The sequence below is a fragment of the Podarcis cretensis genome (genome assembly GCF_951804945.1).
Source record: "Podarcis cretensis genome assembly, chromosome: 7".
Taxonomy (NCBI): Eukaryota; Metazoa; Chordata; class Lepidosauria; order Squamata; family Lacertidae; genus Podarcis; species Podarcis cretensis.
Window position 1 is genome coordinate 94272891 of NC_137176.1, and position 26906 is coordinate 94299796.

At 51.1% G+C, this 26906-nt stretch overlaps 1 protein-coding gene across 1 annotated transcript in view; it reads left to right on the plus strand.

Moving 5' to 3' along the window:
* The window catches only part of EPPK1 (epiplakin 1), a 34094-nt gene extending 7456 nt beyond the window's left edge, over positions 1-26638 (plus strand). The window contains exon 2 of the mRNA XM_079984034.1: positions 7674-26638. Within this exon, the coding sequence (XP_079840160.1) occupies positions 7759-26355 (18597 nt within the window). The 5' untranslated portion in view covers positions 7674-7758 and the 3' untranslated portion in view covers positions 26356-26638. The remainder of the gene's footprint in view (positions 1-7673) is intronic.
* Positions 26639-26906: the final 268 nt, after the last annotated feature.

Genomic DNA, 26906 nt, shown 5'->3' on the forward strand with positions numbered 1-26906 from the left:
ACTGTCAAACAGAAAGTTCTTCCTAATGTTTAGTCAAAATCTCTTTCCTTGTTATTTGAATCTATTGGTTTGGGTCCTCCCCTCTGTCTTCCATGGGGCAGCCCTTGAGATATTTGAAAATGGCTATCCTATCGTCTCTCAGTCGCCTCTTCTCCAGGCTAAATATCTCCAACTCCATTAGCCATTTCTCATAAATAAGGCTTTCTTTCTTCAGCATTTTGCTTGTTCCAGCTTGTCAATATCCTCCTTAAACTGGGGTGCCCAGAACTGGACATGGCATTCCGGGTGGGGTCTGACCAAGGCAGAATATGACTTTTGATCAAGACAGTCAACTTAGGTTGATACGGTCTAGTTAGTATAGCGTTAGCTTTTTTTGCTGATTTGAAAAAACAACTGCTTCATGACTCCTTAATGGCTCAGAATGACTCCTTAATGGGAGCTAATTGTTAGAAGATGCTTACTTGATAAAGAAATTTCTCTGGAATGTTCTGGGTAGAGAAACCCATGTATTTAGGGAAGGGGATGCCCTAAATAGGGCAGGGATGGGGGGGGGGCTTCTAGATGCTGTTGGGCTCCATCTCCAGTGGCTAGGGATGGTGGGCAGTCATAGTCCACCAGCTTCTCAAGGGCTGCAGACTCTCTATCCCAGTGTTAAAGGGGCGGGGGAGGGAAGCCATTAAATCAGCTGGCACTGTTGAAATGCTTGGCAACCCCTCCCTCATTTCCAAATCCTGCAGGCTTCCAAATAAGTTGACTGGAGTTCTTCTTCTTCTTCTTTGGCAATCCCTCGTAGCCGTATAAGATTGTGTTCCATAAACACAGTTTGAACAATGAGTCCATAAGTGACTGTAGAGGCCAATTCTGGATCCACACGTCCTTCCACAGTGGGGACATAGGTCTCCAGGCAGGAGTTGATCACAGTGAGGATTTGCCAAGCGTGAGCAATGGATGTCAGTTTTACAAATGGGCTCAGGCAGTATCAGTAGAGGAACTTGGGTTTTTGGGTACGTCTTCTTGGCGATTCTACCTTCTCAAGAACAAGAGCAAGTTGTTGGCTTCTGCAAAGTAGATCACATTTGATTCCTTGCACAGGGACTGGGTTCTGCCGTGTCTGTTCTCCAACAGGACTAAGGGCTCATCCACTCTTAGCTTTGCTTCACATTGTAGGCACCAGTCCAGGCTTTCCAGGTTTGTGTCTGAGCAGTTTCCCCCTTCTGTTTTTTGCCCTGGCATTTTCTCCACAAAAACCCACTCTTGACCACTGACTCTGGGCAGCCACCTGCAGAAAACCCAAATTGCCCTTGGTTCCAATTCAGCTTTAAAGAGTGTGTTTTCTTGGGAGAAGCATCTGGTGGTGGGTTAGGGGTGGAAGCGCCTGGACACAAGCTGGGAAACAGCGGGGCAAAAAATAAGTGTGGAGGACGAGCCCTGATGCTATAAGCTCCCTCTTTGCTCTTCTGGATCTAAATGGCAGAGTTTTAACACTGAATTGCACGGATTCTTTAAATAATGCTTATAACCTCTCTTAGCTTGGAAATACGAAGTGGCAATTTTTTCCAGGAATTAAATTCTGACCAAGGGTTGGAAAAGGGTGTTCTGTCTTCCCATTAGTGGTTCTGCTGGACCATATCTAGTTGCTATCAACGGAGTTGACCTGTAGCTTACAAGAGCAAATAGGTGGGATGGCCTGTCTCAATATTTTCTTGGCAGCCTGTGCTGCTCTCTCTGCCTCATTATTTCACTGAGGGTAATTTGAGCTGGTGGCAATATGGCAAAAGTTGTAAGATGCCAGAAATGACTGGAATTCTGCTACTGTAAATTGGTTTGCGTTGTGGGTCATGTTGATCAGGCGTGCCAAAGCAAACAGACATATTCTTCAGTGCTCAGGCAAGGCAATTATCTCAACAGACCTTGAAAAGCAGGACCTGAGAACCAAGCCAGGTCAGCCTTACAGTTCAGCTGTTCGCCTTTCCCAAGGTCTATCATGTGATTAAAGGATCCTTCCATTGTGCTGATCCAGTTCTTCTGGATAAGAAGTCACAGCATGAGATTTTGTTCTCTCTGCCCCTTCCAGAACCTGGCCAGCACACTGTCCACTTGGGCATCCTTGGTGGATGGATGAGTTCTGGTCTAGATAAGTTCTAGATCTAGGATCTCCTTCCTCATTGCTTGTGCTGCAACAATGCACTTGCCTTTTGGGATTAGGCCTTCCGGTTCACTCAGTCATTCACAGTCTGCAAAGTTCTTCCCACTCACCTCGGAAGAGCTGCAAAAGTCTTTCGGCCATCCTGATCCAACATACATAAGACTTCTTGAAGTTCTGGATCTCCATGAATAGCATTTGGGGTTGGGCTTTTGTGGATCCTGGCCACCATTCCAAGAGGCTTCCACTCATCTGATGGGGAGTGGCTTTGTTCAGAGTTGCCTTATGGCATCTCCCAAGAGCTCTGTCTTGCATTGATGAAAAGTGCATTTCTCCTTGTTCAGCTTGTGGCTGGATTCATGGGAGAAGCGGCAGCAGCAGCTGGGATCATACAGACCATGATTAAGGGGTGGGAGAGCTGCATGTGGCGCGTTGGTTTGAGTCCTGTGGAACTGCCCAGTGTCAGCTTTCAACTGGATCACAGAACCACAGAATGGTAGAGTCTAGTTTCTGGTGTCGGCCGTCTTTGCTCCCTGGGTGGTAAAAGGAAGACCCTGCTATGGCCAGGACAGTGTTTAATCCTGACACATTCTGCCATTCCCAGCCTCAGAGGCTCATACCAGGACCCATTAGGAGCACATCATCAATTAAGTGAATTATACATTACCTTTACGGTTCACAAATGATGAGATAACACCCGCGTTTTAAAGCATGCAATTAGTCTTCATCTGTCTCCACCCAATATTAACAGCATGTGTTTCAGCTGAATTACAGGTTTCTGTCCCTTACCTCCACATTCCCATCCTTTTCAGGATTGTGGCTGTGTACACATCACACATTTAAAGTACATTTCCACCCCTAAAAATACTGGGAATTGTTGCTTACCCCAGAGCTGTAATTCCTAGCACCCTTAACAAATGACAGTTCCTAGGAATAATAATATTATTATTATTATTATTATTATTATTATTATTATTATTATTATTTTACAAGCAAACATAGTTATTTAACAGTTCAACACACCAGAAGCATAGGCTGATTTCATTTTTCTTCCCTCAGAATTTCCGGAGAGATGTGAGAGGCAGCTGTTTCTAAACTGTGCTGTGCTGAACAGTGAAATGTTAAGGGACTTGGTGCTGAGCTTGCTCTGCGCATGGCTGTGTTAAAGACGCTCCGTCTCTTCCCTCTAACTTGAAAAAGGCATGAGCCTATTTTGGGGGTGGAGGGAGCACATGCAAATATTTGAGGTGTGTGAGTGGTGCCTCAGCCCCATTTTGCAGTGGAGTTACAGCTGGACAGGAACTCTTCAGTTCTGCATTTCCTTTAAGTTCTGACTTTGTGCCTTTGCTCTGGTCTGAGGGGGCTGGCTGCAATCCTGCCTTGCCCAGGGCAGCTCAGGCCATCCTCAGCCCCTTGGGGCGATCCCAGCAAAGCCCACTGCTGGCCACACTGGGTGAACTTTTTACGTATTAGAAGTATTTGTTACCACGATTTCTGTGCTGCCTCCCACAGTGGCTTACATGCAAAATGCAAATAAAGCCTATAAATAAAGGTTAATGACTGGAGGGTTCTGAACTTGCTTAACACCGCTGGGGGGAGGGGGAGTGAGCCGTGCCCCCCCCTGGCTGGGAGGAGGCAAGGGGTCTGGCTCTCTTGTTCTTCCTGTGACGCCTCTTGCCAAAGGTGCAGGAAGGAGCTGCTGAGAAGTCCAATCCTCTGCCTGCACACCAGATCCCTTTGAAGCACTTTCGGAGCACATTTCCCCCTCAAAGCATCCTGGGCTCTGCAGTTTGCCCCTCACAGATTTGCGATTCACAGCCACTCTCTTCGAAGGCCACAGCTCATCCACAACCAAGGCTGCTATTTGTGGGGAGGAACTGTGGGCACAACATCTGTTTCATGCATTTTTAAAATGAGGCTGCATTTTAAATTTCATTTTAATCTGTATTTTAAATTGGGTTTTTTCTTTTCTTTTCCCTATTACGTTTTTACTGTGATTTTATTGGTGTTAGCCGCCCTGAACCCGGCTCTGGCTGGGGAGGGTGGGGTATATTATTATTATTATTATTATTATTATTATTATTATTATTATTATTTCATTTATAGTTGCTAATGTTATTTATAAAGAGGCTTTATCGCACTTCCTTATTGCGCTTTTATCTGATTCTCATTTGCAGCATTTGAAATTTCACAAATTATTTAAGCTAGGTTGTAGACCACTTTGAGGTACTTTTGAGATTGCGAAGTGGCATGGAAATCATAGGTTCATAGAATCATAAAACTGTAGAGTTTAAGGCACCCCCAGTGGTCATCTAGTCCAACCCCCTGCAGTGCAGGAACCGCAGCTCAAGAATCTGCCGCTGGAGATGTCTGGAGCCCAGGGTGCTCCGGGGTCCCACTGTGGAATAGTGAGCTGCAAATGGCTGTAGACAGGATGGCTCCCAAGTCCCTGCAGAGCCCAGGCAGCTCTCTGGTGCACTCAAGGACTGGGGGGCAAGGAAGCAAGCGGGGGGGGGGGGGGGCAAGCCACATTCTCAAGGCCATTTGCAAACCTGAGAAGCAGCCATCTCCAGGGAAGCAGGCAGCATCAGGAAGGCGCTCTTTCCTTTCCTTTAAGACCAAAACCATTTCGCTCTTGAAAGCCCACTGTGGAGCCAGGCAGCAGCTGGCTGCAGCTGGCCCCCCCACCCGCCATGCTCAGTCCCTGAGAGGGAGGGGCACTCCTGGAGAAACCAAGATGGCAGCAGGCCTGTGTGGCGGGAGCTGCCTGAGTCCACTGCTGTGGAGCTGGCTTCTTTGGGAAACAAAAAGGGATGCTGTGACAATGGGCATCAGCCCTAACGTGCCCACACTGGGCACTGATGCTCTGCGAGGCGGCCACTGTCACCTACTGCCTGCCCCTAGTGGTGTTTCCTCCCCACCCCTAGGTTGTGGGGCCCCAGGCTTGGACTGTGAAGTCTAGCCCGGAGGGCACCACATCCTAAATACCCCCCTCCCCATTTACAGGGGCCTCCCCCTGCCATGCCTTCCACTGCAGCTGCCTCCATTTTGCTCTGGAGGCAGGGAGGGGGAGGGCCTCCCTTGCACCTCTCTAACCACTAGGCTTCAGGACCTCTAAAGCCACCAGCTTCAGCAGCAACTGCTTAAGTTTTACACATTATTTCTACTTTTTGTAAAATAACGCACAGGCAAGCTGGCCCTGCGCAGGAGTCCTGAGATCAAGACCGGTGAGCCTCTGGCTTGGCTCGGCTCTGGCTGCCCTCAAGGCCTGGCCTGCCACCAGTTTCTCTCTTTTCCCCATGACGTTGGGCTGCTCCCTGGGCTAGTGTGGGTCGCACCCGTGGCGGCCGGCAGTCTCAGAGGCAGCAGCCGGGTGCTGGGTCCCCCCTTCTCTGCGTGCCCCCCTCCCTGACCCCTCCTGCATTCCAGGCTCCGTGCAAGCAAGCCAGATGGGGATTATCTGCCACCAAGAGGAACAGGGCTGGGCTGGGGAGGGGAGAGGCAAGTGGGTCGCCTGGGCTTGTCTCCCTCCTTTGTTGCTCAACCTTGGCAAATGCTCAGACTGTAAGAGGAGCGGGGAAGTTGAAAGAGGCTGGGGCTGGGCTCAGGAGGATGCCAAACCTGTCTGGGCTTCCTTCACCACTCTGCTCCTTCCCACCCCAGCGCAGGCTGAGAGGGGACAGAGATCTCATGAAGCAACAGGGGGTGAGATAATACGCTGTGGCTGATCATTATTCCGCTTGGCCTTGACAAGGGCTCAGTTCCAGCTTTATCTGAGGGTAGGTTTCTGGTGCAGTGACTCCGTGTACCCAAGGAAGATCTCACCTGTCAAATCCTCCAGAGGGGCTGGCCCAGCCCAAAGCGCAGAAGGCCTCCCCAGGACAGCTTCTTATTACTGGACTGGGTGGGTTCTGCACACACCACATGGGCCCCTCCTGCAATTTCTTCCTTTTTCTTCCTGCTTTCTCTTTTATTTCCAGGGTTTTAGTTTTCATGCCAAGCTTTTGCTTGTGGTGTGTTGTAACATTGCTCCATTATCGCTCCTAATTGCTGGGAGTTTTCTTGCAACCGGAAAAGCAGACATGCACAGTAGTGAGGAACCACTTTTAAAATCTGTTTCTTTCTCTCCTCAATTATCAGGGAGTATTTTGGAAGTTTCCTCTTGTGTCTCCCCGGTGGGAATGTGCGTGAAGATAGAAGGCGCATTCCAAGGACACCTTGCAGGTGCCATTCAGGTTTCAGGTTGCATCAAGAGTGGAATTCCATGCCACCAATCCTTAGGAAAGGAATTGAAAATAAAGCTGCCAGTCTCATAATGCCATTATACAAATCTATGAGGCAACCACATTTGGAGTACTGTGTGCAGGTCTGGTCACCGCATCATGAAAAGGATATTGTAGAGTTGGAAAAGGTTCGGCATGTAATGCCCTAAGAGAGAATTTAATGAAAATGATTTATAGGTGGTACATGACACCAGTCAAGCTTGCAAAAATTTACCATTTGCCCGAAAATAAATGTTGGAAATGTAATGAGACTGAAGGTACATTCTTTCACCTTTGGTGGACATGCCCAAGGATTAAGACATTCTGGGAGATGATTTATAATGAAATGAAAAGGGTATTTAAATATACCTTTCTGAAGAAACCAGAGGCCTTTCTTCTGGGCATGGTAGGCCAATTGGTGTCAAAGAAGGCAGAACTTTCTTTATGTATGCAACAACAGCAGCAAGAATACTCATCGTGAAGTATTGGAAGACACAAGATTTACCCACCCGGGAAGAATGGCAGATGTACTATATGGACTATATGGAATCGACGGAAATGACTGGCAGAATCCGAGACCAGGGAGAAGAGTCAGTGGAAGAAGATTGGAAAAAGTTTAAAGATTATTTACAGAAATATTGTAAAATTAATGAAGGTTAGAAAAATGATGGAATGAAGTTATATGGCTTTAGTAGAAATGCAATAAGGAATTAGGTACAGACAGATTGTAAATGTATTAAAGGGAAAAAACAAGGTTAGAATATGTTAAGATAAATTACAGGACAGAAAATCAGAGGAAGATGGAAAGGAATTGCTGAAACAGTTAATTGAAGTGGAATACCAAAAGGGAGGTGTGAGGAGGTCGCTGAAACAAGTGAACGAAAGTTATGATATCAAAATTAATGGATGTGTTTTTAATTCTTTTTGTTTTGTTTGGTTGATTAAATGTTGTAGGGTTTGTGGTTTGTGGTGTTTTTGTTTTTGTATTGTATTGTATTGTTTAATTCTTTTTCTTTTCCTTTGTAATCTTTAAACTGCTAATAATTTTTTTTTTTAAAAGGAAAAGGTTCTGAAAAGGGTTCCTCTGTGAAGAAGGTTTGCAGCATTGGGGGCTTATTAGTTTAGAGAAAAGAAGTTTAGAGCAAGAAGTTGCACAACAGAAGTTTATAAGAGGATGCCTAGCATGGGGAAAGTGAAAGAGAAAAGGTTTCTGCTCCTTTCTGCTCTTCTTGGCAACTGACTGTTTTCTTTCTTTCCTCTCCTTGCAGAGACCCACTTGCCACCCACAAAGGGAGCAGAAGAGTCGCCTGCTTGCGCCGGGAACAGGAGACTCGGAACAACTGCACAAAGAGAATGGAGGCCAGGGGCCCAGGGACCCGGGGGCCAGCAGGGTCAGCAGCCATGCCAGGGGCCTACATCTCCCCCAGCAGCACCTCAGCAGCACCCAAGGCAGACACACACATCAAGAGCATTGCCGGAGTCTACGTGGAGGCTGCTTCTGGCAAGACGATGAGCCTTAATGAAGCTGTCCAGCATCATTTGCTGCAGCCAGACGTTGCATCAGCTCTCTTGGAGGCCCAGGCAGCTACCGGTGGCATCGTTGACCTTGCGGGAAAGCGGCTGGTCTCTGTGGCGGAGGCCCTGGAGATGGGACTGGCAGGGCTGGAGATGAAGGAGAAGCTGCTCTGCGCAGAGCGAGCAGCAAAGGGCTTCACAGACCCTTACACAGAGGAGAAGATTTCCCTCTACCAAGCCTTGCAGAAGGAGCTCCTTGGAAGGGAACAGGGCCGGTATCTGCTGGATGCCCAGTTAGCCACCGGCGGCACCATTGAGCCAGCCACTGGTCACCGCATCCCTCCACAAGAGGCTTATGAGAAGGGCTACCTTGATGAGAAACTAACCAACTTCCTCTCTGACCCTGAGAACGAGGAGGCCAAGGGCTTCTTGGACCCAAACAACAACCAGAAGGTCACCTACACAGAGCTGATGAGAAGGTGCGTTTGTGAGCACACCAGAGGCCTGCTCTTGCTGCCCCTGAGAATCTCCTTTCCTGGGCTGAGAGGGTCTGTGTGCAGCCATGAGCTCCTGGATTCTGGAATCATTGACTCAGCCATGTTCAAAGCCCTCCATGACGGGGAGCTCACGGCGCAGGAAGTGGCGGAGATGGACTCTGTTCAGGGGTACCTCTCTGGGACAAAGAGCATTGCTGGTGTGGCTCTGCTGCACACCAATGAATGCAAGAGTCTGTACCAGGCCTTAGGGGAGCACCTCCTAGTGCCAGGCACAGCTGTGATCCTCCTGCAGGCTCAGGCTGCCACAGGATGCTTGATAGACCCTGTAAGGAACGAGAAGTTCACGGCCGATGCTGCCATCCGCGCAGGAGTTGTTGGGCCAGAGCTCCACGAGAAACTGTCTTCAGCAGAGAAAGCAGTCACAGGGTACAAAGACCCCTTCACTGGCGAGACGGTCTCTCTGTTTCAAGCCATGAAGAAGGGCCTTGTGCCCAGGGACCCTGGCATTTTCCTGCTGGATGCCCAGTTTGCCACTGGGGGCATCGTCGACCCCCACACGCATCACCGGCTTCCTGTGGAGATGGCCTGTCAGCGGGGCCACTTAGACAAGGACACAGAGAGCCTCCTCTGCAATCCCACAGATGAGATCCGTGGGTTCTTTGAGCCCAACTCCAAGGAGAAATTGTCCTATGCAGAACTGCTCTTGAGATGCGTCACAGATCCAGACACGGGTCTCTGCCTCTTGCCTCTGACAGGAGGCCATGGAAGGGAGCACTCCTTCATTAACCACAACACAAAGTCTGCTCTGGAGAACATGGCTGTGTCTGTGTCCTGTGGGAAATTCAAGGGGAAGCAGGTTTCACTCTGGAAGCTCCTCTTCTCAGACTACTTTACAGGAGAGCAGAGGACCGACCTCATCCAGCAGTACCGCTCTAGGCGCCTTTCCGCTCGGCAACTGGCTGACAAAGTCTCTCACAGCATCCAGCAAGCCGTTGCCAACTCTAGAGTCACCTTTGAGGGCTTGAGGGACAAGGTGACGCCCGCCCAGCTTCTGAGCTCAGACATCATCAACAAGAATTTGTTTGAGAAGCTGACCCAAGGGGAGACCTTGGCCAAAGATGTTGTCAGCATGGGCACGGTGAAGAAGTATCTGGAAGGGACGGGCAGCATCAGTGGGCTGCTCCTGCCCGACTCCCAGGAGAAGATCAGCATCTACCAAGCAAAGAGGAAAGGCTTCCTGCGGCCAGGGACCTCCCTCATCCTCCTGGAGGCTCAGGCTGCCACAGGCTACATCATTGACCCTGCAGCCAACAAGAAATACTCTGTGGACGAGGCCCTGAAGGCCAACGTAATTGGCCCAGATGTTTACGACAAGCTCCTGACTGCCGAGAAAGCTGTCACTGGCTACAGGGATCCTTACACAGGAGAAAAGATCTCCCTCTTCCAGGCTATGATGAAGGATCTGATCATCAGGGACCATGCCATCCGCCTGCTGGAAGCACAGATAGCGACGGGGGGCATCATCGACCCCATCAACAGCCATCGCCTGCCTGTGGAAGTTGCCTACAAACGGGGCTACTTTGACAAAAAGATGAACATGATTCTCTCGGACCCCAGTGATGACACCAAGGGCTTCTTTGACCCAAACACCCATGAGAACCTGACCTACCTGCAGCTGAAGGAGAAGTGCATCATAGAGCCCTCAACCTCCCTCTGCCTCCTGCCGCTGAACAGCAAGAAGCCGCGGTTCATTGATGACACCACCAAGCAAGCGTTCAGGGGCTCCTCGGTCTTTGTGAAATACGGGCGCTTCCAAGGGCAAAGGGTCTCCCTGTGGGATTTGCTGAACTCTGAGTACTTCAGCGAGGGCAAGAGGAGGGAAATATTCAACCATTATTGCCTGCAGAAGGTCACCCTGGAGAAAATCCGGCTCATGTTGGAGGAGGAGATGAAGAAATGGGCCTGCATCCAGTTCCCAGCCATAAGGGGCCGCGTCACTGCCTACCACCTGATGGAGATGGGCATAATCGACAGGACCCTCTTTGAAAGGTTGCTGGAGGGAGCTGTGAGCCCAGAGGAGGTTCTGCGCATGGGCTCTGTCCGGAAATACCTCTACGGCACTGGAAGCATCGGAGGCATCGTGCTGCAGCCCTCCAACGAACGAGTGAGTCTCTATGAAGCCATGAAGAGGAACATTGTGGTGCCAGGGGTAGCCGTGCCCTTACTTGAGGCACAGGCAGCCACTGGCTTCATCGTTGACCCAGTGAAGAATAAAAAACTTGGCCTGGATGAGGCTGTGAAGGAAGGCCTTGTTGGCCCCGAGCTCTATGAGAAACTCCAACGGGCAGAAGAGGCTGTCACTGGCTACAAGGACCCTTTCACAGGCAAGAAGATCTCCCTCTTCCAAGCCATGAAGAAGGGCCTTGTGGCTGACAAACAAGCCAGGCAGCTGATGGATGCCCAGCTGTCAACGGGGGGTGTCATTGATCCGCACTGCGGACATTATGTCCCAGTAGAATTTGCCCAGAAAAAAGGTTACTTGGATGAGGACTTCAGCAAAACACTTTCCAACCCAAGCAGTGGTGCCAAAACTTTCAGCACTCTGGACAGAAAGGAGATGGTGACCTACAGCCAGCTGATAGATCAGTGTCAGAAGGATGAAGCCTCTGGAGTCCACCTGCTACCTCTGCCGCAAGCAGCTTCTCCTGCCACCACAGATGAGCAGATCAAGCAGCTCTTCAGGGAGACCTATGTGCAGGGCAAAAGGGTCTCCCTCTGGGAGCTCCTGAACTCTGGCTACTTCACGGAGGAGCAGAGAAGAGAATTCCTGGAGAAGTATAGGTCTGAGGCAATATCCCTACAGCAGCTGGTCACCCTTGTCCAGGAACTCATCAAGGAAATGGAACTGAAGGCTCAAAGCCAGGTCACTTTCCAAGGCCTGAGAGGTGCAGTTCCCGCAGTCTGGCTTCTGGATACTGGCATCATTTCGGAAAAGATATTCAGAGAGCTGGCTCAGGGCAGGAGGACAGCCAGAGAAGTGTCTGAGATGGACAGCGTGAAGAAATACTTGCAGGGCACTGGGAGCATCGCTGGGGTCTTCATTCAGGCCTCCAACGAGAAAATGAGCATTTACCAAGCTATGCAGAAGAGCCTCCTTCTCCCAGGCACAGGGGCAAGGCTTCTGGAAGCCCAGGCAGCGACAGGATCCATCATGGACCCCGTGACCAACCAGAGGCTTGGAGCAGAAGAGGCCATCAAAGCTGGCATTGTGGGTGAAGAACTTGTGGAGCAGCTACTGCAGGCTGAGAGGGCCCTGACAGGCTATCCTGACCCCTACTCAGGGAAGCCCATCTCGGTGTATCAGGCAATCCGGAAGGAGCTGATCTCCACCACGGCTGGCATCCCCTTGCTTGAGGCACAGCTGGCCACTGGAGGGGTCATCGATCCCATTCACCACCTCCACCTTCCTCTCCAGGCAGCCTACAAGCACAACTTCTACGATGAGGAAATGCACAAGACCCTTTCTCAGCAGAGTGACGACACCTGCGTCTTCTTTGACCCCAACACACAGGAAAGCCTGACCTACCAGCAGCTGAAGGAGAGGTGCGTCCGGGATGCCGAGACAGGGCACTTGCTGCTTCCTCTCTCGGAAGAGGCCATTTTCTATGCGGACCAGCAGACCATGGAAGTGCTGAAATCTGTCACTGTCGGTGTCAACATTGGGCGGTTTAAAGGCCAAGAGGCTTCGCTCTGGGACTTACTCCACTCTGAGTACATCACCCACAGCAAGCGGAGAGAGCTGGTGGCAGCCTACAAAGAGGGGAATGCTGAGATCCTTGATGAGATTGCAGTGGCTGCCTCCAAGATCATCGAAGACACCGAGCAGCAGAGCAAGAGGTTCACTTTCAAGGGCCTGCGCAAACAGGTGTCAGCCAGCGACCTCTTCCAGTCGGAGCTCATAGACAAGGAAACTCTGGACGAACTGAGAGAGGGGAAGAAAACTGTCCAGGAAGTCACCAAGATGGATTCAGTCAGCCGATACCTTGAGGGCTGCAACTTCATCGCTGGAGTCCTTCTGCAGCCAAGCCAAGAGAGGCTGAGCATCTACCAGGCCATGAGGCAGAGTCTCCTCCGGCCAGGGGCGGCTCTGGTGCTGCTGGAAGCCCAGGCTGCCACTGGCTTCCTCCTTGACCCAGTGAGAAACAAGAAGTTGTCAGTCGATGAAGCGCTGGCAGGTGGGCTGATTGGAAGAGAGATTTACGAGAAGCTGCTGAGTGCAGAAAAAGCTGTGACAGGATACACACACCCCTACACAAAAGAACAGATCTCCCTCTTTGAGGCCATGAACGAAGGGCTCATTGTGAAAAGCCATGGCATTCGTCTCCTTGAGGCCCAGATAGCCACGGGGGGCATCATTGACCCTGTTCACAGCCACCGCATACCCGTAGAAGTAGCTTACAAACGAGGTTACTTTGATGAAAAACTGAACCAGGTCCTTTTGGACCCCACAGATGATACCAAAGGCTTTTTTGACCCCAACACCCACGAGAATCTCACCTACTTGCAGCTTCTAGAACGATGCACCCAAGATCCAGAGACTGGACTGTACATGCTGCAAATAGTCAAAAGGGGTGGAAGGTACTTTTACATCAACGAGGCAACCAAAAAGTTCCTGCAAGCACAACCGATGCAGATGCACATTGGCAGGTACAAAGGCCAAACCGTCTCCATGTGGGACCTCCTTTGCTCCCCATACATCCAAGAGCAGAGAAGGAAAGAGCTGGTGCGCCAGTACAAGTTTGAGGGTCTGACCCTGGAACAACTCAGCAAAGCCATCACTGCTATCATCGAGGAAACGGAGCAGAAGATGCAGGCCCTCAAGGTGAAGGGACCAAGGGGGGACGTGTCAGCGGCAGAGCTGTTCAACTCCGAGATCATTGATAAGAAGACCCTGGACGGGCTTCACCAGGGACCTGGTGCCCTTCAGCAACTTGCCCAGAAGGACTCAGTGAAGCGATACCTGGAGGGAACAGGCTGCATCGCCGGAGTCTTAGTAGCCAAAGGGCAGAAGATGACCATCTATGAAGCCATGAAGAAAGGGGTCCTGTCCCCAGAGCATGGTCTGATGCTGCTGGAAGCCCAGGCTGCCACCGGATTCATCATCGACCCATTGAAGAAGAAAACATTCTCCGTTGACCAAGCGATCTCTGTGAGGCTTGTGGGTGAAGACCTTCGAGAGAAACTTCTTTCTGCAGAGAAAGCCGTTACTGGCTACACTGACACTTCCACAGGGAACAAAATATCTCTCTTCCAAGCCATGAAAAAAAGCATCGTAGAGAAAGGACTTGCTCTCAGGCTTCTGGAGGCCCAGATTGCCACTGGTGGCATCACTGACCCTGTGCATGGCCACCGCATCCCTGTGGAGGTGGCTTACAAACGGGAGTGTTTGGATGAGGGCACTTACCTCCGGCTTTCTGATCCAAAATATGCTACCAAAGGATTTGTGGATCCGAACACCCAGGAAAGGATTACCTACGCCCAACTATTGCACAGGTGCACCAAAGAGACAGGGATGTACTTCCTACAGCTGCTGAGCAAGAGGGACTATTTCTATGTAGATGAAATAACAAAAAATATATTTTCATCCACCAAAGTAAATGTAACACTTGGGAATTTCAGGGGCCAGATTGTGTCTCTGTGGGACCTTCTTACTTCAAGCTACTTCACTGAAGAGAAGAGGAACGAGCTGATTAAAAAATACAAACTGGAATCTTCTGCTGTTCTGCAGCACATCACAGATGAAATTCTGAACATAATAAAAGAAAAAGAAGAAAATAGAAGAGACATATGGTTCCAAGGGCTACGGAAACAAGTCACAGCTTCGGAACTACTGAAAGCAGAAATAATAGGGAAAGAGACGCTGAAGAGCCTGGAGGAAGGAAAGCAGACAGCAAAAGACGTGGCAAAGATCGACTCGGTGAAACGCTACTTGGAAGGCACCAGCTGCATTGCCGGAGTGCTTGTGCCGTCCAAGACGGATCCTTCCAAGACTGAGAAGATGAGCATCTACCAGGCCATGTGGAAGAATGTCTTGAGGCCAGGAACTGCTCTGGTGCTGCTGGAAGCACAAGCTGCCACTGGGTTCATCATTGACCCCCTGAAGAATGAGAGACTGTCTGTCGATGAGGCCATCTCTGCCAGGCTGGTGGGTGGAGAAATTCACAACAAGCTCCTTTGTGCTGAGAAAGCTGTCACTGGATATACTGATCCAAACACAGGGAAAAAGATATCTCTTTTCCAGGCCATGAAGAAAGATCTGATCATCAAAGAGCACGGCATCCGCCTGCTAGAAGCCCAGATTGCTACGGGGGGCATAATTGACCCAGTCAACAGCCATCGTGTCCCTGTTGAGGTGGCCTACAAACGGGGCTATTTTGATGAGAAAATGAACCAAATTCTCTCAGACCCCACGGATGACACCAAGGGCTTCTTCGACCCCAACACCCACGAGAACCTCACGTATATGCAGTTGCTTAAGAGATGTGTTCATGACACAGAAACTGGACTAATGATGCTTCAAATACAGGATCAGACCTCAATTGCCTTCAGTTTGGATGAAAATATAAAGAAGACTTTGAGGTCTACGACAACAAGAGTAAATGCAGGTGATTTCCAAGGACAAGTGGTTTCCCTTTGGGATCTCCTCTTCTCTAAATACATAACAGAAAATAAAAGCCAAGAGCTCATAAGACTATACAAATCTGGAAAAACAACAATTGAGGAAATGATTGCTACATTGATATCAACAATCAAAGAGAAAGAGGAGCAGAGCATCAACCAACAGAGAAAACTAGAACATGAAACCGTCCACCTGTCCCTTGAAGAGAACTGGCAGAAGACCTTGAAGTCCACGACCCTCCAAATGCCTGCTGGGCCACAAAGAGGCCAGACGGTCACTGTGTGGGACCTGCTCTTCTCCAACTATATCACAGAAGAAAAGAGGGCAGAGTTCTTGGACTTGTACAAGAGAGGGATGATATCAGTGGACCGGTTGATCCATGTTCTCACCACCCTGGTCACCAAAAAGGAAGCCACAAGTAGGAAATTGGACATTAAAGTCAGAAGCCCCAGCAACGATGACCCTGAGCGGGAGGAGGCGGAAGAGGATGATGATGATGATGATGACAATGAAGAGGAGATGGACGCGCCAGTACTGGGAGAAAAAGAAGTGGCTCTGAAATCCCGGAAGGTTAAAGTCACCGCAAGCGCGTTCCATGGAAGGGAGGTTTCCGTGTGGGACGTCCTCCACTCCAAATACATCCCTGAGGAGAAGCGGAAGGAGCTGCTTCAATGCTATAAATCCGGCATCCTCACCATTGACCAAATGGAAACTGTAGTCACTGCCATCGTCAACAAAACAGAGGAGGAGAAAACCAAGGAAGCATCCCACTCGCCCTCAGGAAGCTGGGAAGAGCCCTTGCGGAATCACACTGTGGTCCTGCATGTGGGTGAGTTCCAGGGGCAAGAAGTCTCCCTGTGGGACCTCCTCTTCTCTCAATACGTTCCAGAAGCCCAGAGAGAGGAGCTCTTCACAAAGTACCGGTCGGGAATCCTCAGCATTCAGGAAATGATCGTCACACTGGCCCCTCTTCTCACAGAGACAGGAGGAAGTCACGGCGGAGATGGAGAAGCTGCCCGCAGTCCCAGCAGGGAAATATCCTCTCGCGAGGAAGAACTAGAAAGTGACTTGCGCCGGGTGACTGTGGAGGTGCCGTCGGGCGAGTTCCAAGGCCACAGGCAGTCTGCATGGGACCTTCTCTTCTCCAAATACGTGACCGCAGACAAACGGCAGGAACTCCTGGAGAAGTACCGAGCAGGATCCTTGACCAGCGAGGAGCTCGTCCAAAGAATCACCATCCTCATTGAGGAGATGGAGGAAAAGAGCAACAAGCTGAAATTCTCCGGGCTCAGGAGGCAGGTGACAGCCTCGGAGCTCTTCAACTCGGAAATCATTGACAAGGAAACACTCTCTGAACTCACGCACGGAACCAAAACTGTGGAAGAGGTCACAGAAAGAGATTCGGTGAAGCGATACCTGGAGGGCACCAGCTGCATTGCCGGAGTTCTCGTGCCGTCCCGCTCAGACCCTTCCAAGACAGAGAAGATGACCATCTACCAGGCCATGTGGAAAGGCTTCTTGAGGCCGGGCACCGCCCTGGTGCTGCTGGAGGCCCAGGCCGCCACGGGGTTCATCACGGACCCTCTGAAGAACGAGAAGCTCTCTGTAGACAAAGCTGTCTCTGCCGAGCTGGTGGGTGCCGAGCTGAAGGAGAAGCTTCTCTCTGCAGAGAGAGCCGTGACCGGATACAACGACCCCTACACGGGGAACAAGATCTCCCTTTTCCAGGCCATGAAGAAAGGCCTCATCGTCAAAGATCACGGCATCCGCCTGCTGGAGGCTCAGATCGCCACTGGCGGCATCATCGACCCAGTGCAAAGTCATCGCCTGCCCGTCAACGTAGCATACAAGCGGGGCTTCTTTGACGAGGAAATGAACCGCGTCCTCTCAGATCCCTCCGATGACACCAAGGGCTTCTTTGACCCCAACACCCATGAGAACCTCACCTACTTGCAGCTCCGGCACAGGTGTCTCCCCGATCCTGAGACCGGTCTGTTGATGCTGCAAGTGTTGGACAAGGGCTCCTTTTCCTTCTATCTGAACGACAGCACAAGAAAGGCCCTGCAGTCTGCCAAGACCAGGGTTGGCGTGGGCCTCTTCGAGGGCCAAGACGTCTCCGCCTGGGACCTCCTCTTCTCCAGATACATCTCTCCGCATAAGAGGATGGAGCTGCTGAAGCAGTACAAAGCTGGCACCTTAACCCTTGAGGAGATCACCCACATTCTCGTTACCACTGTTACCGAGACAGAGGAAAAGAACGCCAAGCCGACGGGCCATGAACACGCTCCACGTACCCCTCAAGCAACATCACCAAAGCGAGACACTGCGCAGCCATCCTTCGAAGAGAACTGGCAGAAGACCTTGAAGTCCACTACCCTCCAAATGCCTGCTGGGCCACAAAGAGGCCAGACGGTCACTGTGTGGGACCTGCTCTTCTCCAACTATATCACAGAAGAAAAGAGGGCAGAGTTCTTGGACTTGTACAAGAGAGGGATGATATCAGTGGACCGGTTGATCCATGTCCTCACCACCCTGGTCACCAAAAAGGAAGCCACAAGTAGGAAATTGGACATTAAAGTCAGAAGCCCCAGCAACGATGACCCTGAGCGGGAGGAGAAGGAGGAAGAAGATGACGATGATGATGATGAAGATGAAGAGGAGATGGATGCGCCAGTACTGGGAGAAAAAGAAGTGGCTCTGAAATCCCGGAAGGTTAAAGTCACCGCAAGCGCGTTCCATGGAAGGGAGGTTTCCGTGTGGGACATCCTCCACTCCAAATACATCCCTGAAGAGAAGCGGAAGGAGCTGCTTCAATGCTATAAATCCGGCATCCTCACCATTGACCAAATGGAAACTGTAGTCACCGCCATCGTCAACAAAACAGAGGAGGAGAAAACCAAGGAAGCATCCCACTCGCCCTCAGGAAGCTGGGAAGAGCCCTTGCGGAATCACACTGTGGTCCTGCATGTGGGTGAGTTCCAGGGGCAAGAAGTCTCCCTGTGGGACCTCCTCTTCTCTCAATACGTTCCAGAAGCCCAGAGAGAGGAGCTCTTCACAAAGTACCGGTCGGGAATCCTCAGCATTCAGGAAATGATCGTCACACTGGCCCCTCTTCTCACAGAGACAGGAGGAAGCCACGGCGGAGATGGAGAAGCTGCCCGCAGTCCCAGCAGGGAAATATCCTCTCGCGAGGAAGAACTAGAAAGTGCCTTGCGCCGGGTGACTGTGGAGGTGCCGTCGGGTGAGTTCCAAGGCCACAGGCAGTCTGCATGGGACCTTCTCTTCTCCAAATACGTGACCGCAGACAAACGGCAGGAACTCCTGGAGAAGTACCGAGCAGGATCCTTGACCAGCGAGGAGCTCGTCCAAAGAATCACCATCCTCATTGAGGAGATGGAGGAAAAGAGCAACAAGCTGAAATTCTCCGGGCTCAGGAGGCAGGTGACAGCCTCGGAGCTCTTCAACTCGGAAATCATTGACAAGGAAACACTCTCTGAACTCACGCACGGAACCAAAACTGTGGAAGAGGTCACAGAAAGAGATTCGGTGAAGCGATACCTGGAGGGCACCAGCTGCATTGCCGGAGTTCTCGTGCCGTCCCGCTCAGACCCTTCCAAGACAGAGAAGATGACCATCTACCAGGCCATGTGGAAAGGCTTCTTGAGGCCGGGCACCGCCCTGGTGCTGCTGGAGGCCCAGGCCGCCACGGGGTTCATCACGGACCCTCTGAAGAACGAGAAGCTCTCTGTGGACAAAGCTGTCTCTGCCGAGCTGGTGGGTGCTGAGCTGAAGGAGAAGCTTCTCTCTGCAGAGAGAGCCGTGACCGGATACAACGACCCCTACACGGGGAACAAGATCTCCCTTTTCCAGGCCATGAAGAAAGGCCTCATCGTCAAAGATCACGGCATCCGCCTGCTGGAGGCTCAGATCGCCACTGGCGGCATCATCGACCCAGTGCAAAGTCATCGCCTGCCCGTCAACGTAGCATACAAGCGGGGCTTCTTTGACGAGGAAATGAACCGCGTCCTCTCAGATCCCTCCGATGACACCAAGGGCTTCTTTGACCCCAACACCCATGAGAACCTCACCTACTTGCAGCTCCGGCACAGGTGTCTCCCCGATCCTGAGACCGGTCTGTTGATGCTGCAAGTGTTGGACAAGGGCTCCTTTTCCTTCTATCTGAACGACAGCACAAGAAAGGCCCTGCAGTCTGCCAAGACCAGGGTTGGCGTGGGCCTCTTCGAGGGCCAAGACGTCTCCGCCTGGGACCTCCTCTTCTCCAGATACATCTCTCCGCATAAGAGGATGGAGCTGCTGAAGCAGTACAAAGCTGGCACCTTAACCCTTGAGGAGATCACCCACATTCTCGTTACCACTGTTACCGAGACAGAGGAAAAGAACGCCAAGCCGACGGGCCATGAACACGCTCCACGTACCCCTCAAGCAACATCACCAAAGCGAGACACTGCGCAGCCATCCTTCGAAGAGAACTGGCAGAAGACCTTGAAGTCCACGACCCTCCAAATGCCTGCTGGGCCGCAAAGAGGCCAGACGGTCACTGTGTGGGACCTGCTCTTCTCCAACTATATCACAGAAGAAAAGAGGGCAGAGTTCTTGGACTTGTACAAGAGAGGGATGATATCAGTGGACCGGTTGATCCATGTCCTCACCACCCTGGTCACCAAAAAGGAAGCCACAAGTAGGAAATTGGACATTAAAGTCAGAAGCCCCAGCAACGATGACCCTGAGCGGGAGGAGGCGGAAGAGGAGGATGATGATGATGATGATGACAATGAAGAGGAGATGGACGCGCCAGTACTGGGAGAAAAAGAAGTGGCTCTGAAATCCCGGAAGGTTAAAGTCACCGCAAGCGCGTTCCATGGAAGGGAGGTTTCCGTGTGGGACGTCCTCCACTCCAAATACATCCCTGAGGAGAAGCGGAAGGAGCTGCTTCAATGCTATAAATCCGGCATCCTCACCATTGACCAAATGGAAACTGTAGTCACCGCCATCGTCAACAAAACAGAGGAGGAGAAAACCAAGGAAGCATCCCACTCGCCCTCAGGAAGCTGGGAAGAGCCCTTGCGGAATCACACTGTGGTCCTGCATGTGGGTGAGTTCCAGGGGCAAGAAGTCTCCCTGTGGGACCTCCTCTTCTCTCAATACGTTCCAGAAGCCCAGAGAGAGGAGCTCTTCACAAAGTACCGGTCGGGAATCCTCAGCATTCAGGAAATGATCGTCACACTGGCCCCTCTTCTCACAGAGACAGGAGGAAGCCACGGCGGAGATGGAGAAGCTCCCCGCAGTCCCAGCAGAGAAACATCCTCTCGCGAGGAAGAACTAGAAAGTGCCTTGCACCGGGCGACCGTGGAGGTGCCGTCGGGCAAGTTCCAAGGCCACAGGCAGTCCGCATGGGAGCTTCTCTTCTCCAGATACATCTCTCCGCATAAGAGGATGGAGCTGCTGAAGCAGTACAAAGCTGGCACCTTAACCCTTGAGGAGATCACCCACATTCTCGTTACCACTGTTACCGAGACAGAGGAAAAGAACGCCAAGCCGACGGGCCATGAACACGCTCCACATACCCCTCAAGCAACATCACCAAAGCGAGACACTGCGCAGCCATCCTTCGAAGAGAACTGGCAGAAGACCTTGAAGTCCACTACCCTCCAAATGCCTGCTGGGCCACAAAGAGGCCAGACGGTCACTGTGTGGGACCTGCTCTTCTCCAACTATATCACAGAAGAAAAGAGGGCAGAGTTCTTGGACTTGTACAAGAGAGGGATGATATCAGTGGACCGGTTGATCCATGTCCTCACCACCCTGGTCACCAAAAAGGAAGCCACAAGTAGGAAATTGGACATTAAAGTCAGAAGCCCCAGCAACGATGACCCTGAGCGGGAGGAGGTGGAAGAGGAGGATGATGATGATGATGATGACAATGAAGAGGAGATGGACGCGCCAGTACTGGGAGAAAAAGAAGTGGCTCTGAAATCCCGGAAGGTTAAAGTCACCGCAAGCGCGTTCCATGGAAGGGAGGTTTCCGTGTGGGACGTCCTCCACTCCAAATACATCCCTGAGGAGAAGCGGAAGGAGCTGCTTCAATGCTATAAATCCGGCATCCTCACCATTGACCAAATGGAAACTGTAGTCACCGCCATCGTCAACAAAACAGAGGAGGAGAAAACCAAGGAAGCATCCCACTCGCCCTCAGGAAGCTGGGAAGAGCCCTTGCGGAATCACACTGTGGTCCTGCATGTGGGTGAGTTCCAGGGGCAAGAAGTCTCCCTGTGGGACCTCCTCTTCTCTCAATACGTTCCAGAAGCCCAGAGAGAGGAGCTCTTCACAAAGTACCGGTCGGGAATCCTCAGCATTCAGGAAATGATCGTCACACTGGCCCCTCTTCTCACAGAGACAGGAGGAAGCCACGGCGGAGATGGAGAAGCTCCCCGCAGTCCCAGCAGAGAAACATCCTCTCGCGAGGAAGAACTAGAAAGTGCCTTGCACCGGGCGACCGTGGAGGTGCCGTCGGGCAAGTTCCAAGGCCACAGGCAGTCCGCATGGGAGCTTCTCTTCTCCAGATACATCTCTCCGCATAAGAGGATGGAGCTGCTGAAGCAGTACAAAGCTGGCACCTTAACCCTTGAGGAGATCACCCACATTCTCGTTACCACTGTTACCGAGACAGAGGAAAAGAACGCCAAGCCGACGGGCCATGAACACGCTCCACATACCCCTCAAGCAACATCACCAAAGCGAGACACTGCGCAGCCATCCTTCGAAGAGAACTGGCAGAAGACCTTGAAGTCCACTACCCTCCAAATGCCTGCTGGGCCACAAAGAGGCCAGACGGTCACTGTGTGGGACCTGCTCTTCTCCAACTATATCACAGAAGAAAAGAGGGCAGAGTTCTTGGACTTGTACAAGAGAGGGATGATATCAGTGGACCGGTTGATCCATGTCCTCACCACCCTGGTCACCAAAAAGGAAGCCACAAGTAGGAAATTGGACATTAAAGTCAGAAGCCCTAGCAACGATGACCCTGAGCGGGAGGAGGAGGAAGAAGAAGACGACGATGATGATGATGATGAAGATGAAGAGGAGATGGACGCGCCAGTACTGGGAGAAAAAGAAGTGGCTCTGAAATCCCGGAAGGTTAAAGTCACCGCAAGCGCGTTCCATGGAAGGGAGGTTTCCGTGTGGGACGTCCTCCACTCCAAATACATTCCTGAGGAGAAGCGGAAGGAGCTGCTTCAATGCTATAAATCCGGCATCCTCACCATTGACCAAATGGAAACTGTAGTCACCGCCATCGTCAACAAAACAGAGGAGGAGAAAACCAAGGAAGCATCCCACTCGCCCTCAGGAAGCTGGGAAGAGCCCTTGCGGAATCACACTGTGGTCCTGCATGTGGGTGAGTTCCAGGGGCAAGAAGTCTCCCTGTGGGACCTCCTCTTCTCTCAATACGTTCCAGAAGCCCAGAGAGAGGAGCTCTTCACAAAGTACCGGTCGGGAATCCTCAGCATTCAGGAAATGATCGTCACACTGGCCCCTCTTCTCACAGAGACAGGAGGAAGCCACGGCGGAGATGGAGAAGCTGCCCGCAGTCCCAGCAGGGAAATATCCTCTCGCGAGGAAGAACTAGAAAGTGACTTGCGCCGGGTGACTGTGGAGGTGCCGTCGGGCGAGTTCCAAGGCCACAGGCAGTCTGCATGGGACCTTCTCTTCTCCAAATACGTGACCGCAGACAAACGGCAGGAACTCCTGGAGAAGTACCGAGCAGGATCCTTGACCAGCGAGGAGCTCGTCCAAAGAATCACCATCCTCATTGAGGAGATGGAGGAAAAGAGCAACAAGCTGAAATTCTCCGGGCTCAGGAGGCAGGTGACTGCCTCGGAGCTCTTCAACTCGGAAATCATTGACAAGGAAACACTCTCTGAACTCACGCACGGAACCAAAACTGTGGAAGAGGTCACAGAAAGAGATTCGGTGAAGCGATACCTGGAGGGCACCAGCTGCATTGCCGGAGTTCTCGTGCCGTCCCGCTCAGACCCTTCCAAGACAGAGAAGATGACCATCTATCAGGCCATGTGGAAAGGCTTCTTGAGGCCGGGCACCGCCCTGGTGCTGCTGGAGGCCCAGGCCGCCACGGGGTTCATCACGGACCCTCTGAAGAACGAGAAGCTCTCTGTAGACAAAGCTGTCTCTGCCGAGCTGGTGGGTGCCGAGCTGAAGGAGAAGCTTCTCTCTGCAGAGAGAGCCGTGACCGGATACAACGACCCCTACACGGGGAACAAGATCTCCCTTTTCCAGGCCATGAAGAAAGGCCTCATCGTCAAAGATCACGGCATCCGCCTGCTGGAGGCTCAGATCGCCACTGGCGGCATCATCGACCCAGTGCAAAGTCATCGCCTGCCCGTCAACGTAGCATACAAGCGGGGCTTCTTTGACGAGGAAATGAACCGCGTCCTCTCAGATCCCTCCGATGACACCAAGGGCTTCTTTGACCCCAACACCCATGAGAACCTCACCTACTTGCAGCTCCGGCACAGGTGTCTCCCCGATCCTGAGACCGGTCTGTTGATGCTGCAAGTGTTGGACAAGGGCTCCTTTTCCTTCTATCTGAACGACAGCACAAGAAAGGCCCTGCAGTCTGCCAAGACCAGGGTTGGCGTGGGCCTCTTCGAGGGCCAAGACGTCTCCGCCTGGGACCTCCTCTTCTCCAGATACATCTCTCCGCATAAGAGGATGGAGCTGCTGAAGCAGTACAAAGCTGGCACCTTAACCCTTGAGGAGATCACCCACATTCTCGTTACCACTGTTACCGAGACAGAGGAAAAGAACGCCAAGCCGACGGGCCATGAACACGCTCCACGTACCCCTCAAGCAACATCACCAAAGCGAGACACTGCGCAGCCATCCTTCGAAGAGAACTGGCAGAAGACCTTGAAGTCCACTACCCTCCAAATGCCTGCTGGGCCACAAAGAGGCCAGACGGTCACTGTGTGGGACCTGCTCTTCTCCAACTATATCACAGAAGAAAAGAGGGCAGAGTTCTTGGACTTGTACAAGAGAGGGATGATATCAGTGGACCGGTTGATCCATGTCCTCACCACCCTGGTCACCAAAAAGGAAGCCACAAGTAGGAAATTGGACATTAAAGTCAGAAGCCCCAGCAACGATGACCCTGAGCGGGAGGAGAAGGAGGAAGAAGATGACGATGATGATGATGAAGATGAAGAGGAGATGGATGCGCCAGTACTGGGAGAAAAAGAAGTGGCTCTGAAATCCCGGAAGGTTAAAGTCACCGCAAGCGCGTTCCATGGAAGGGAGGTTTCCGTGTGGGATGTCCTCCACTCCAAATACATCCCTGAGGAGAAGCGGAAGGAGCTGCTTCAACTCTACAAATCTGGAGTCCTCACCATTGACCAAATGGAAACTGTAGTCACCGCCATCGTCAACAAAACAGAGGAGGAGAAAACAAAGGAAGCATCCCACTCGCCCTCAGGAAGCTGGGAAGAGCCCTTGCGGAATCACACTGTGGTCCTGCATGTGGGTGAGTTCCAGGGGCAAGAAGTCTCCCTGTGGGACCTCCTCTTCTCTCAGTACATCTCGGAGCGCAAAAGAGAAGAGCTTCTAAGCATATATAGAAATTGTCAACTTACTCCTGAGGAATTGGCAGCTGTTCTTTCTACTCTTATTACTGAAATGTCAGAGCAAAGTAATAAATTTTCAGCAGATAATCTATCAGCTGCTGACATGTCTTCATCTGGGACAGAAGAAGCATCACTTCTGGAATGGGAAGAAAAGGAAAAAGCTCTTAAATCCCGAATGGTGGAAGTCACCAAAGGTGAGTTCCGTGGACAGAAACTTTCTGTGTGGGACATCCTTCACTCCAAGTACATCCCTGAGGAGAAGCAGAAGGAGTTGTTGAAGCTGTACAAATCTGGTATCCTCACCATTGACCAAGTAGAAACTGTTGCCACCTCCATTGCCACTAAAACTGAGGAGCATCCGGAGAGGACTTCACATCTTAGCAGTGACACAACTGAGCAAAAGGATACTGAAGCTCCAGAGTCATCATACTATGACCTTCTCCAGCACACCTTGCGCCTTAAAAATATTGATGTCACCATACGAGAAGTCCACGGTCAAAAGGCTTCCGTCTGGGATCCTTTCTTTTCACGGTTTGTCTCTAATATCAGGAAAGAGGAGATTGTACACAGACATGGAGCACCAACAGTAAGCGTTAAAGAAAGTATTCAAAGCATGACTACACTTATTACAGAACCCGCAATGGGTAGTGGCACACCATGCAGAAGTGAGGAAACTCCCACTAAAGACATTAAACCACCCAGAACACTTGACGCTTCTCAGGCAGAAGACCAAGAGAAAACACAGGATTCTTTGAAATCCAGACTGGTCAACGTATCCATTGGTCAATTCCATGAGCCCCATATATCACTGTGGGATCTACTCCATTCTCATTATATCCCTGAGGAGAAACGGAAGGAGCTGCTGCGACTGTACCAATCTGGCATCCTCACCATTGACCAAATGGAAACCGTCGTGACTTCAATCATCAACAGAACAGAGGAGAAGAAAGTCACTGACCCTGGATGTGTTGCAAGTCCAAACCAAGAGACACGGTTGCCAGAAAGAGATGAGAACGTTTGCCTCTCTCCTTCCTCTTCTTTGGAAAACATGCTACGCTCTGAGAGTTTTGTGGTGCCAGTTGGAGAGTTCAAAGGGCAGATGGTGTCTTGCTGGAATCTTCTCTCCTCCAAATACATCTCAGAGGAGAAGAAGCAGGAACTTCTAAACAAATGTGAAGCCAAAGCGCTCTCTGTGCAGGAACTGATCGGCATTCTCACCAACATCATCACCAAAATGGAAAAGTGTGACAGAGATCAGTCAGCAAGTGCGGAGGGCAGCCTCACGGAGGAACACGTCGATTCACATGCACGGCAGCAGCAGCTGAGGAAATCCTTGAGGACAACTATGGTCCACGTGACCGCTGGAGAGTACAAGGGGCAAAAGGTGTGTGTGCTGGATCTTCTGTTTTCTAAGTATGTCCCTCAAGATAAAAGGCAAGAGCTCCTTGAACTGTACAGAGCAGGGACATTGCCCATTCAAGAAATGATAACCACAATCACTGCCATGATTGATGAGGTTGAAAGCAAGCATGGGAAGCACAACAGAAAAACATCCTGCAGAAAAGGGAAAGTATGTTGGAAGGACCAGGGTGCCCACTCATAGCCAACTGAGTCATCAAAGCCCGGTGGCTCATTCGACTCTCTCTGACCAAAGGCTGCCTGCCCCCCTCCTCCAGTCTCCTTCACAACCACACCTGGGGTTGCAACACCTGCCCTGGAAACATTGCAAGTGGGCTGAAGCTGTGAGCCCAGGTCCAAAGGCCCTTCCATTCTGTGACGGGTTCCAGAGCGGGTCCTTCATGAGAAAGGACACTGGAAGGATGTCACAGAGCAACTACTCAGCTTGACTGTTTCTGCTAACAATAAAGGACAACTTTAAAACTCTCTGTAGGGCTATGTGGCTGCATTGACATTTCTTCTGAAGATCCATTGTTTCTCTGTCTCCTAAAGATGGACAGTTTCATTCATTCATTCATTCCAGAATTTAGTATTTATAGGCAAAGTCCTCCTCCCAATCTACCGTAGCTTACGTAAAACATGAAAAACTTGAAATAAGTCTTAAATATACATAGAAACAACCCAATTAAAACCAGCAGCAGTTAAAACAATATATAGCCCAGCTCACAGTGTGCTTAACGAAAAGCTGGCTGAAAC